The sequence below is a fragment of the Carcharhinus amblyrhynchos genome, unplaced genomic scaffold (genome assembly GCF_965287045.1).
Source record: "Carcharhinus amblyrhynchos unplaced genomic scaffold, sCarAmb.v2.hapA chromosome_273, whole genome shotgun sequence".
Taxonomy (NCBI): domain Eukaryota; kingdom Metazoa; phylum Chordata; class Chondrichthyes; order Carcharhiniformes; family Carcharhinidae; genus Carcharhinus; species Carcharhinus amblyrhynchos.
The window spans coordinates 98,062-110,701 of NW_027650013.1; the positions used below are offsets into that span (position 1 = coordinate 98,062).

Here is a 12,640-nt window from a genome sequence, read left to right on the forward strand (position 1 = left end):
CCAGCAATTAATAATTCATGTGTAAAAAGAGCAATATCTTCATGAATGCGTGGGGTGGTGCAGTGGCACAGTGGTTAGCACTGCTGCATCACAGGGCCAGAGAGCCAGGTTCGATTCCCGGCTTGGGTCACTGTCTGTGCGGAGTTTGCACATTCCCCCCATGTCTGCGTGGGTTTCCTCTGGGTGTTCCAGTTTCCTTCCGAAAGACAGGCTGGTTAGGTGCTAAATTCTCCCTTAGTGTACCCGAGCAGGCGCGGACTGTGGCAACTAGGTGATTTTCACAGTAACTTCATTGCGGTGTAAATGTAAGTCAACTCATGACAATAATAGATAAACTGTAGAACTGTAAAAATTTAAATCTCTGTAATCCCTTCTTATGCAATCACAGCTTTCCTGTAATGGGGGCGATTAGAACTGTACCCAGTACTCTAGCTGCAGTTAAACTCGTGTTTTATCATAACCTTTTATCCCAATTCACGTTCAAATTAATGAAACAAGAAGTAAATATTTTATTTTGAAATAAAAGCCTTTTCACTTGATCTTTTCACTGAGGTTGGGAGGACATAGGGAGAAATCTTCTCCTGCGGTGGGTGCTGGGAGTGTGGGGCATTTTGCGATAGTGAATAACGCAAGGGTAATTTTTATATTCGCTATATGAATTGGAAACAAAGAGGTAGAATTGGGTTTAGCTTTGGCAAAAAAAAAACGGCAAACCAGCCTCCCATCCACATCTACACTTCCCGCTGCCTCGCCAAAGCAGCCGGCATAATTAAGGACCCCACACACCCCGGACACACTCTCTTCCACCTTCTTCCGTCGGGGAAAAGATACAAAAGGCTGAGGTCACGCACTGACCGACTCAAGAACAGCTTCCTCCCTGCTGCTGTCAGACTTTTGAATGGACCTACCTCGTGTTAAGTTGATCTTTCTCTGCACCCTCGCTAATGACTGTAACACTACATTCTGCACCTCTCTCCTTTCCTTCTCTATGAACGGTATGCTTTGTCTGTATAGCACACAAGAAACAATGCTTTTTACTGTATAGTAATACATGTGACAATAATAAATCAATTCAAATCATTTGGAAACATACATTCACTGGAGTTCAGAAGAATGTGGGATGGGGGGGGGGGGGGGGAGGTAGGGGAAATCTCATAGAAACCTATAAAATTCTAACAGGACTAGACAGGGTATATGCAGGGAGGGTGTTCCCGATGGTGGGGGGAGTCCCAACTCAGGGTCACAGTCTGAGGGTTCGGGGTAGACCATTTAGGACGGAGGTGAGGAGGCATTTCTTCACCCGGTGAGCCTGTGGAGTTCATTCCCACAGGAAGTAGCTGAGGCCAAAACGTTGCAGGCAGAATTTCCTGGCTGTTTATCCCGGCTGGATTTTACTATCCCACTGCAGTGAATGGAAATTTAATCGCCAAGCATGGCCTGAACAGCCAGTGTTTTCAAGAAAGAGTCACATAAAGCTCTTGAGGTGAAGGGGATCAAAAGTTGGAGGTGGAAAAAGAGGCCATTGAGCCATGATCACGATGAATAGCAGAGCAGGCTCGAAGGGCCGAATGGCCTCCTCCTACCCCTAATTTTCAGTGAAAGTCTATTGCAAGTACAGGGCACCTCCTTCTGGAAGATCTGGGAAGTACACTGATACTTGGTGGATGTTCCATCTGTTCCTGTTCATTGCAGAGTGCCCTACCCAAGCTCATGAATCACAGGATCCCTACAGCACAGAAGGAGGCCATTCAGCCCATCAAGTCTGCACAATGCCACCTGGGCCCTACCCACACAACCCCATATAATTAGTCCATTAATCCCTCTAACATATGCATCCTGGGACACTAAGGGACAATTTAGCATGGCCAATCCACCTAAGCCATACATCCTTGAATAGAAATTGCAGGAAAATTGCGATTGGCTGAAAATTTGGATTAATATCATTCCCCTTCCCTTTCTCAATGTGTCACAGTCTCCAAAACATTGAACCCTTTACAAAAAATTAAATTTCTATGCCAATAAAAATGCATATGTTAATTTTCCACCTGTTTCAATGTGATTGTTACACCATTTAATTAAATTATATACATATATTTTCAATTTATTCTCAACATGGGTGACATTGGCAAGGTTGGCTATACATTGCCCATCTGGAGTTGCTATGGAGAGTCGTTAGGAGGCCATTTTGGATGGAGTCAGTCACGTGGTGTGAAAGTTCAGTCACGGCTCCAGCCACAACAGGGTAAGGGAGGCTCCCAATCCCGCAAGGCCCTTGCCGAGGGTTAACTGGAATGTCGGAAAAGCCAACCGTTTCCCAGCGTTGGCTGGATATGATTCCATTTCCCAACTCTGAGGTGGAGACCGTGACCCTACGGCCTTGCTGCAGGCCCAGTGCCCCAGCCATGACAGGGGTTGTTAACGCATTCAGCGTAAAGAAATTTAGTGTAACTAGCTTCACCCAGCCGCTTAGAAACAGCCTGCAAATTTACCACTTGACGCAGATTCCCACCTCCCATTAACGAAAGTGGCAGACAAATTTGTGCCCACCGTATCGGGAAAGGAGACACAAAGATACAGACTCGGCTCTGGAGAACGTGCCTTAGGCCTAGTTCTGGGCCTAAAACTATATTGGAAGCAAAAACCCATCTCAACTCCTATTACAGCCCCGCATTCAATTGTGGGAATGGGTGTAGGAAGTATCACTGCCTGATTATTAAAAAAATAAAATTCCATTGTCAGTTTTTGCTTTTTTAATTCTAGAGAAGGAAAGGCTCTTAACTGCCGGGTTAAGCAGTTGGAAAGTACATTGAAAATGCTTCAGGAGGTGACCGTTGCTTATTCTCTCTTGCTCCTCAATGATTCTAGTAGGCCCAGAGGATCGGTGGGGAGGGGTGGGTCATAGGTCCCCAAAGGCCTAAATCCCCAGTGACAGGGAGATGGATACCAGCATCAGAACAGTGCCCTTGGAGATACCAGCTCTCTCTTTGCCAAGTTATTTCCCAGAAGGTTTGAGCCCATCTGCCCCCAACGTATGTGCCGGTTGGCTGTCGGGAGAGCCCCCTGGGGAGGGTCAAGGCATCTGCACACGGGGAAGGTATCCTGTCCCTCCAAAGCAGTTAATCGTGGCGGCTTACAGTAGTGTGGGGGGTCCCTGTGGGTGCATTTTAAACCACCCGAAGCTAGTGTTTGCCCCTCAGTTATAATCGGGCTTGCCTTGGACGCCCGTCCAGAGGCCCAGCGGCCTCTCCCGTGCCCACGATGCCTCTCCCCTTCCCCCCCCCCCCACCCCACTATCCTCCTTCCCACGCCGGTGAGCGTGCACACGCACACGCCAGCTTCAGAGAAGGCGGCCACTGCTGCTCTAAGCTGGGGGGAGGCTCTGAATCACCATCACACCGCACGCGCGACTTCAGCAGAGACGCAGGCAGGCGAGGAGGCGGCGGCGGCAGCAGCGGGAGGAGGGAACGGAGACAGTCGCGAGGGCGGGAGTCACACAGCGCAGGCGCAAAGCGATGAGATCGCACCCCCCCCCGTCCCCCACCCCTCCCCGCCCGCCCGCCCAGCTTAAAAAGAGAAATGAGAATCAGCAAAGGGAAATGGAGAGCAAATGGCGACTGAATGGGGCACCCAGGAATGGAGTGGTAGTGTGCAGTGCCCTAGCACCTCCCAACCTGCAAGGCTGGGGCGTATCGCAGGATAAAGTGCAGTAAACCTAGACAACGCTCCACTGAATGACACTCATGTCCTTGCCGCCCGTGGAGATCAGACGGGTGCTGTCGTGTTGAAAGGCAACGTTGGTCACGTGACTGCTGTGGCCACTGTACTTGTAACTCGGCGCCTGTAAGACACAAAACAAAAGAAATGGGAAAGAGTGGCAGCGCCCCCAGCACGCACCACCCCCCCCCCCCACCCCCATACTGCTGTGCTCACGTCCCGAACTGTCACATTCATTCGCTCCCCAGTCCCCGATAGAGTATCTGGATCACACCCCCCGCTACACACACACACACACACATCCTGTCGATGCACAATGTGGGGAGGGGTGGGCCATAGGTCCCTCAAAAACCCAAATCCCCAGTGAAAGGGAGATGGCTACCAGCATCGGAGCAGTGCCTCTGGGTAAAGGGGGAAATGGATAATCTCAAAGCATAGGCTGAGACTTGCTTCACAAGAATACAAAGCCAAGCCACTTTGACTAGTGCAGGAGGAGGCCAATCAGCCCATCGAGCCTGCATCAACTATCCCAGCCAGGCCCTATTCCCAAAACCCCAGTATTGACCCTACTAATCCCCCGAACTTTAAGAGGCAACTTAGCATGGCCAATCCACCTAACCTGCACATCTTTGGACAGTAAGGGACAATTTAGCATGGCCAATCCACCTAATCTATGCATTTTTGGACTGTGGGAGGAAACCAGAGCACCCGGAGGAAACCCACGCAGACACGGGGAGAACGTGCAGACTCCACACAGACAAACAAAGTCACCCGAGGCTGGAATCGAACCCGGTTCCCTGGCGCTGTGAGGTAGCAGAGCTAACCACCGTGCTGCCCGTTAACAGAGGACAGACTGTATCTTTAACAGAAACAGATCGGCCATGAGCTAATTGAATGGCGGGCTGAAGGGTCAACTCATGCCCCCTTCTGGCGTTCAGCCTCCTCTACAGCACCTCCGAATGTTTAATAAAAGATGCAATCGGGTGGCACCGCGGTTAGCACTGCTGCCTCACAGCACCAGGGGCCCCCCCTAAGTTGCCGGAAAATGGTAATAGCATGGCCAATGTAAAACTTGTCCACGATGCCTGCAGCCAAACTGAGTGAGGAAAGATAAAGCAATTCGGATCAAAGTTAATTTTGTTTCTTTGCTGGAAGTCAGCTCCGGGCTTATCTTAGGAGAGTTTGCCTGTAATTTCTTTTAATGGGACGTGGGCATCACTGGTGAGACTAGTTTTGCCCATCCCTAATTGCCCCACAGCTTTCTAATATCCCCTCTTTGCTTTCCTAAATGCTTAATTAAACTCCACCCTGCACTTTCTGTAGTCCACGGATTCCTCCACAGGCTTACTCCCCTTGTACCTGCTAAAAGCCTCCCTTTCCCTTCCTCTCCTATCTCTGGCCATCCATGGTTCTCTGGGCTTGTTACTCCTTACTCTCATCCTCGAGGGAACGTGTTGGGCCTGTCCCCTCCCCACTTCCTTTTTCAACTGCCCGCCCCCTCCTTTCCCCACTGCAGGTTCCCCACCGGTAGCTGTTCCGAGTCTGCCTTGGCCAGATCCTGCCTTATGTTACAAAAATCCGCTCTCCCCAACTGTACCGACTTTAGTCAGGTAGTTGAGATGGGCCTGTTAGAATATAAACTCCCTGACTAAGGGCCAAATTGATGGACCAACCAGGCAGACTCCTGATTTGCACTTAAGCAGGCGTACCAGTTCCTCTGGAACTCCGAGCGCAGACTGCTAACTCAAAGCACTAGCTATGCAGTTGTCAGACTGGTAAATAAAGAGATTTTGTTGCAGGGATTTCTGACTCCATGGACTTACTACACCAATCCTAAACCTTTTTTGAAAATTGCCCGTAACAACCTTAAATTGTACCATAAAAACAAATTACTGCAGATGTTGGAATCTGAAACCAAAAGAAAAATTGCTGGAAAATCTCAGCAGGGTCTGACAGCATCCTGTAAGGAGATAAAAGAGTTGATGTTTCAAGTCCAGATGTCCCAGCTTTGACAAAGAGTCATCTGGACTGGAAACATCAGCTCTTTTCTCTCCTTACAGATGCTGCCAGACCTGCTGAGATTTTCCGGTGTTCTCTCTTCTGGTTTTAAGTTGCACCATGTTGTGATCGCTATTACTAAAATGCTCCCCCGCCACCACCTTCAATCCCCAGAATTACGTCCTGGACTGCACCATCTCTTATTGCATCTTCTACATAATTGATCTAAATAGTTCTTCTGCCTTCAGTGGGACCAGAAAATCCCACCCCAAATCCAGACGGACTCACAGCGTAGTACCAACGGAGTGTCACACTGTCAGAGGAGCCACGAATTCTCGCCCAGTCTAATCCCTCAGGTAGGAGCAAAATCTCCCACAGCACTACTCGGATGACGAGGAGGGCAGCTCTCCCTGGTGGTCTGCACAATGTCATCCCTCCCAACATCCTGGCCCAATATCCATCCAACTGTGGCACAGTGGTCAGCACTGCTGCTTCACAGCACCAGGGACCTGAGTTCGATACCCGGCTTGGGTCACCATAGGTGTGGAGTTTGCACATTCTCCCCATGTCTGCGTGAGTTTCCTCCGGGTGCTTACATTAAACAGCAGTGAAGTAACCGTGAAAATCCCCTAGTCGCCACATTCTGGCGCCTGTTTGGGTACATCGAGGGAGAATTTAGCATGGCCGATTTACGTAACCAGCAAGTCTTTCAGATGGTTTCCTCCCACTGTCTGAAAGACGTGCTTGTTAGGGTGCATTGGCCATGCTAAATTCTCCCTTGATGTACCCGAACAGGCGCCGGAGTGTGGTGATTAGGGGTTTTTCACAGTAACTTCACTCCAGTGTTAATGTAAGCCTACTTGTGACACTAATAAATAAACCTTTTCCTTGATCATCCTCACTGAATCAGGTCATCCCAATCATCCACCGTTTGCGGGATCTTACTGTGCACAAGTTGGCTGCTATGTTACGTCATTGGCTGTTTGGGGGGGCGGTGCAGGAATATATTAAGATTCTGCAAAGCTATATAAATGCAAACTTGGTCTTTCTACTTCTCTTACATAGATACCGGTTAAACCCACTCAATATAAAACCGGACGCAACAGGAGTTTCATAGCTACAGTGGACAAGTGTAACACCGTGCCAATGTTTTACAAGAGGGAGCCCCGGGCTCCCAGCTACCTACCCGAGGGTGCGAGCTTGGAAAGGAAAACAAGTTCACTTTTCCAAAATCATCTGCCGTGACAAGCAGCTGGTCATCGGATGATCTACAAATGGCGTTAATGTCTGTCCCGTCAGCTCCCTCTGGCCAAACACCTGGGAAAACAATGCAAAGTCCATCAGATATAACAGCAGAATTAGACCATTCTGCTGTTCCACCACTTGATCATAGCTGATAGGGTTGAGAAACCCCACTCTCCCACCTTTTCCCCTAATATTTGATCCTTTACCGTGCCCCTGTCTGCATCAACAGGGACGAAGTAGAAAGGGACGAGAGCTTCAAGTTTTTAGGCATCCAGATCACCAACAACCTGCCCTGGGTCCCCCCCATGCTGACACTGTAGTTAAGAAAGCCCCACCAACGCCTCTACTTTCTCAGAAGACTAAGGAAATTCGGCATGTCAGCTGTGGCTCTCACCAACTTTTACAGATGCACCATAGAAAGCATTCTTGCTGGTTGTATCACAGCTTGGTCTGGGCTCCTGCTCTGCCCAAGACCGCAAGAAACTATAAAAGGTTGTGAAAGTAGCCCAATCCATCACACAAACCAGCCTCCCATCCATTGACTCTATCCAAACTTCCCGTTGCCTCGGCAAATCAGCCAGCATAATCAAGGACCAAAAGAGAAAATGCTGGAAAATCTCAGCGGGTCTGGCAGCATCTGTAAGGAGAGAGAAGAGCTGATGTTTTGAGTCCAGGTGACCCATTGTCAAAGCTATAAGGTATAGAAAATGGGAGATGTTTATACTTCAGGGAAAGGGAATGAAAGATGAATCATAGCCACAGAAACCAGGGGGGGGGTGGAAAAGGCTGCTAATGGCAGCCCGTAGAAAGGATAGAGGGTGCGAACGGCCAAACGGCAGAGAAGCTAAGGTGAAGAAGTTGGGAGAGGGGGAGGGGGAAATGGATGGGGCAGAGGTCAAATTTGGAAAAGGAGAAGCAAAGGGGGAGAAAAGGGAAGGGAACAGGGATGAAGTAGGAGTAAAGAGTTGGGGGGGGGGGAATGGGGGGGGGTGGGAGAAGAAAAATGAAGAAAGACAATAAGGAAATAAAAAAGGTGGAGAATAAAATGGAATGAAAATAGAACGGGTTAAGGTGGGGTGGAGCAGATCATCTGAACTGTTGAATTTGACGTTGAGACCAGGAGCCTAGCCAGAAGATGAGATGCTATTCCTCCAGTTTGCATTGAGCTTCACTGGAACGTTGCAGAAGGCGCAAGGACAGAGGTGTGGGCATGGGAGCAGGATCATGTGTTAAAATGGCAAGCCACCAGAAGGTCAGATTGCGCGCAGGTCAAAAAGATTCCACTGCCATTGAAATTAGGTGAAAGTTTTTTTCAGTGTTCTGTTCTAGTTACACTCCCCCCACCGGGGTTTATCAGCAATTGCTTGTGCAATTTATTGTCGATAATAATTTTTCCTTAAAAAAGAAACGGTGTACATCGAGGAACTGCTGAGACACCAGGTTGGGGAGGAAGGATGGAAACAGGAGCCACGCTGCAAATAAAAAAGGGAATTGTTGGAAAATCTCAGCAGGTCGAACAGGAGAGAGAAGAGAGCCGATGTTTCGAAGTTTGATGGCCCTTTGTTAGAGCCCAAACGCTACGCACTGCAAATGCGCCCATCGTCAAAATAAAGATTATTAATATTTCGTTTCACACTTCAACTGGTTTTGGGATCGAGTTAACATTTCCCCAACAAAGCTGTCATCAAAATTCTCTGAAATTAGTGCCAGGGCGGTTGGGGTCACACCTTAGCACTGACTTGCCAAGAATCCAACCCTGTGTTTTCCCACTCACCAAACACGTGGAAGGAGAGCACGCAGGTAGATGTGGCCCATTCCAAATCCCGGACTGAATCGGCACTCGTCACCTGCTTGCAGTTTGGAGTCCCTGTGGGAGGAAAGAGATCTCAGTTCAACAAAAAAAAGATACAAAACTGGGCAAATCAGACTACCCGGCGGGGTTGCCTACCCATCCTCCACCTATGCTTCTCCACCCTCCCCCCATGCTCCTCCCGCATGCACCCCCCCCCAAGCCTCTCCCCCTCCCCATCCCCGTCACGTCCCGCATGCTTCCCCTTCCGCACACCCCACCCCTCATGCTTCTCCCCCCCCACTAGCCCCATTTTTGTCCCCCTCATTCTTCCCCCCTACCGCACACCCCAACCCTCATGTTTCCCCGCCCCCCCCCCCCCCACATGCTTCTCACATACCCCCATGCTTCTCTCTCCTCACCACACCCCTCCCCCACCCTCCTGCCCTTGTTCAAGGCATGTTTTCCAGTGCCGGGGCAACCGGTCATTGGACCTTCCATTGCCATCTACATCTCATCCATTCTGCCAAGCAACCCACTTTGTGGGACGGGGGCCTTCGATGGGGAGCTGGGAGATCCCACCAACGGAGCTGGAAAATTCCACCTAGTGCCCCCTTCATTGCGGTCTGGAGATTTGTGTCATCTTGCTTAGATGGATGCAAACAATACTTTGCATCATGAGAGGCCCTTCAGCCCTTTCTCACCTCCTGCCCCCCTCTAATCCCAGACAGAAGAGCACCCATTCCTCCAGCAGTGTGCATGCCTGCCTGATTTAAGAGGATCTGACAAATCAAGGGGAGGGGCAATGGCCTAGTGGTATTATCGCAAGACTATTAACTCAGCTGATGCTGACCTGGGTTCGAATCCCGCCATGTCAGATGGCGGAATTTGAATTCAATAAAAAAGTACCTGGAATTAAGAATCTACTGATGACGCATTGTCAGAAAAACCCATCTGGTTCCCTTTAGGGAAGGAAATCTGCCGCCTTTACCCGGTCTGGCCTACATGTGACTCCAGAGCCGCAGCAATGTTGACTCTCAACTGGTCCAGCCAGTGATGTCCACGTCCCACAAAAGAGTTAAAAATTTTCTAGTCCTGCCCTACACATGAAGCATAGCTGGTGGTGATGGGGGGCTAGAACCTTGCAAAGGTCGGTTGACTTTGGGTGGGATTTTCCAATTTTGGGCCGAGTGTGCCTGGAAATTCCAGGCTCCAGGAAACACTGCTTCACTGAGGCTGGTAGAACACTGGAACTCTTCCACAAGAGCGAATAGGTGCTCGATCGGTTGATAATTATAAAACTGAGATTCATAAATAAATAGCCAACGACATAAGGGGAGGTACATTGATGTTAGATTGATGTAATCTCATTGAATGTGTTATGACACAGAGGTTAATCCTCTCTAACTCTTTAACTAAAGAAGTAACACATTAACTCAAGGACAGTTCGACTAAAATGCTGTTCCAACAACACAAGAAACATTCATTACTCAAAGCTGAAATAAGGGAATTCTAGTAACTCTCAGACTGGATGGAATTCAGCATGGTGGCACAGTGGTTAGCACTGCTGCCAGAGACCCGGGTTCGATTCCCGCTTGACTCAATGTCTGTGTGGAGTCTGCAGGTTCTCCCTGTGTCTGCACAGGTTTCCTCCGGGCGCTCCGGTTTCCTCCCACAGTCCAAAGATGTGCGGATTAGGTAGATTGGCCATGCTAAATTGCCCCTTAGTATCCAAAGATGTGTGGATTAGATAAATTGGCCATGCTAAATTGCCCCTTAGTTTCCAAAAATGTGCAGGTTAGGAAGATTGGCCATGCCAAATTGCCCCTTAGTATCAGGTGGACTAACTAGAATAAATATGTAGGGTTACAGGAATTAGGGCCTGGCTGGGATTGTTGTCAGTGCAGGCTTGATGGGCCGAATGGCCTCCTTCTGCACTGTAGGAATTCTATGATTCTATCAAAACAGCTCTGACAAGCACTGACACAGCCCTGCCCTGTTGTTTCCCCTTCAGTAGACACTCGGTGCACCTTTATAAGCCCAACCTCCCAACAAATGGCAGCGAGGGGGCTTCCCCTGCTCAACCTTCGAAGCAAAATGATCACTTCTTGACACAGGGAGGGATTTACACAGTTACACACTACATTTAGACAGTGTTTCATGCTTTTCTGGTCACCAAGATTTTTTTTTAAAAAAGTTACAAAGTTGGAGTTCTGACAGCCACCATGGGCTGGTCTTTGAGCAATGCACACACACACGGAAAAAGCTTCCCAGACAAGCTGGGGCTGGAGACATGAAGGGAGCATGCCAAACAGTCCCTACTTACAGAAGAGGATTTCGTAATCTCCAGAGTTGGTGACGATGTAGCGGCTGTCAGTTGACCAGTCCAGATGTGTGATAAAGCTAGAGTGACCCTAAAACCAGAACAAAATTTGCGTTTATAAAAATTATTGAAATCTCTGCACCTCGCCCCTTCAGCAAAGGCAGCAATCTCTTTACAGAGAGCTCTCTCTCTCTCTCTCCCTCCCCCCCTCAATTTACCTCGCGACTAACCCAAGTGGGCTGCCTGTTAGAGAACTGGGCGCCTGTTTGGACTATGTAACAAGATGCTCAGGGCAATTGCTCACTTTATCCTTCTCGTACAGCAGGCACAGTGGTTAGCACTGCTGCCCCATAGTGCCAGGGACCCGGGTTTGATTCCCGGCTCGGGTCACTGTCTGTGTGGAGTTTGCATGTTCTCCCCATGTCTGCGTGGGTTTCCTCCAGTTGCTCCAGTTTCCTCCCACATTCCAAAAGATGTACAGGTTAGGTGGATTGGCCATGTTAAATTGCCCCTCAGTGCCCAAAAGTGTGTAGGTTAGGGTGGATTGGCCATGCTAAATTGCCCCTTAGTGTCAGGTGGATTAGCAGGGTAAATATGCAAGGTTACAAGGATATGGCCTGGGTGGGAGTTGTTGGTGCAGAGTTGATGGCCGAATGGCCTCCTTTTGCACTGTAGAGATTCCAAGTCACATTTGATTAAAAATATTTCAGGAGGAACATTAAAAACAGGTAGATTGTTCAGTGACAGAGCCAGAACAGTTGTCTCTAGAGATCGAGGGTTTATAAAACACTGATCAACATTATTTAGTTACCCTCCTACACCTGGGGTGGAACACAAGGCCGTAACAACTTCCTTCTTCATCGGGCCCTTGGCTTGTGCTTGCCCCATTTCTTCCAGTTCAGTCACCACTCTGAGGCTTGTATGTTCCGAGGGTGCTACACCAGATGGTTTTGGCCCCAGTCCAGGGGAGGCAGTGGTCTAGTGGTATTATCACTAGACTATTAATCCAGAAACTCAGCTGATGTTCTGGGGGACCCGGGTTCGAATCCCGCCACAGCAGATGGTGGAATTTGAATTCAATTAGAAATATGTGGAATTAAGAATCCGCTGATAACCATTGTCGGAAAAAGCCACCTGGGTCACTAATGTCACCAGGTAGGAAAGGGTAGGGGGTTTTAGTTCAGTTGGGTAGCATGATCGGTGAGGCTTGAAAGGCTTGTCCCTGTGCTGTAATTTTCTTTGTTCTCTTCTTTAAATATTGTCAATTGTCAGAAAAACTCATCTCGTTCACTAATGTCCCCTTTGGGGAAGGGAGTCTGCCGTCCGTACCCTGATCTGGCCTACATGTGACTCCAGAGCCACAGCAATGTGGCTGACTCTCAACTGCCCCTCGGGCAATGAGGGATGGGCAATAAATGCTGGCCCAGCCAGCGACACCCACGTCCCACGAATGGCCGAGCAGTTCCCAGGTGAAAGACCTAGCACCTGTCTCGCCCGGTTGGGTGTGGGGTACCCAGCAACATCACTCCACAACATAACATTAACAAGGTACAGAATCCGCGACAAAAGCC

At 49.1% G+C, this 12,640-nt stretch overlaps 1 protein-coding gene across 3 annotated transcripts in view; it reads right to left on the reverse strand.

Moving 5' to 3' along the window:
- Positions 1-3,558: 3,558 nt before the first annotated feature.
- eml2 (EMAP like 2) overlaps positions 3,559-12,640 on the reverse strand; it is an 85,467-nt gene continuing 76,385 nt past the window's right edge. For all 3 annotated transcript variants that reach the window (XM_080183378.1, XM_080183377.1, XM_080183379.1), the window contains 4 exons: positions 11,073-11,160; positions 8,732-8,824; positions 6,899-7,029; positions 3,559-3,838 (listed from right to left, as the gene is read on the reverse strand). In XM_080183378.1, the coding sequence (XP_080039504.1) occupies positions 3,713-3,838; positions 6,899-7,029; positions 8,732-8,824; positions 11,073-11,160 (438 nt within the window). In that variant the 3' untranslated portion in view covers positions 3,559-3,712. The remainder of the gene's footprint in view (positions 3,839-6,898; positions 7,030-8,731; positions 8,825-11,072; positions 11,161-12,640) is intronic.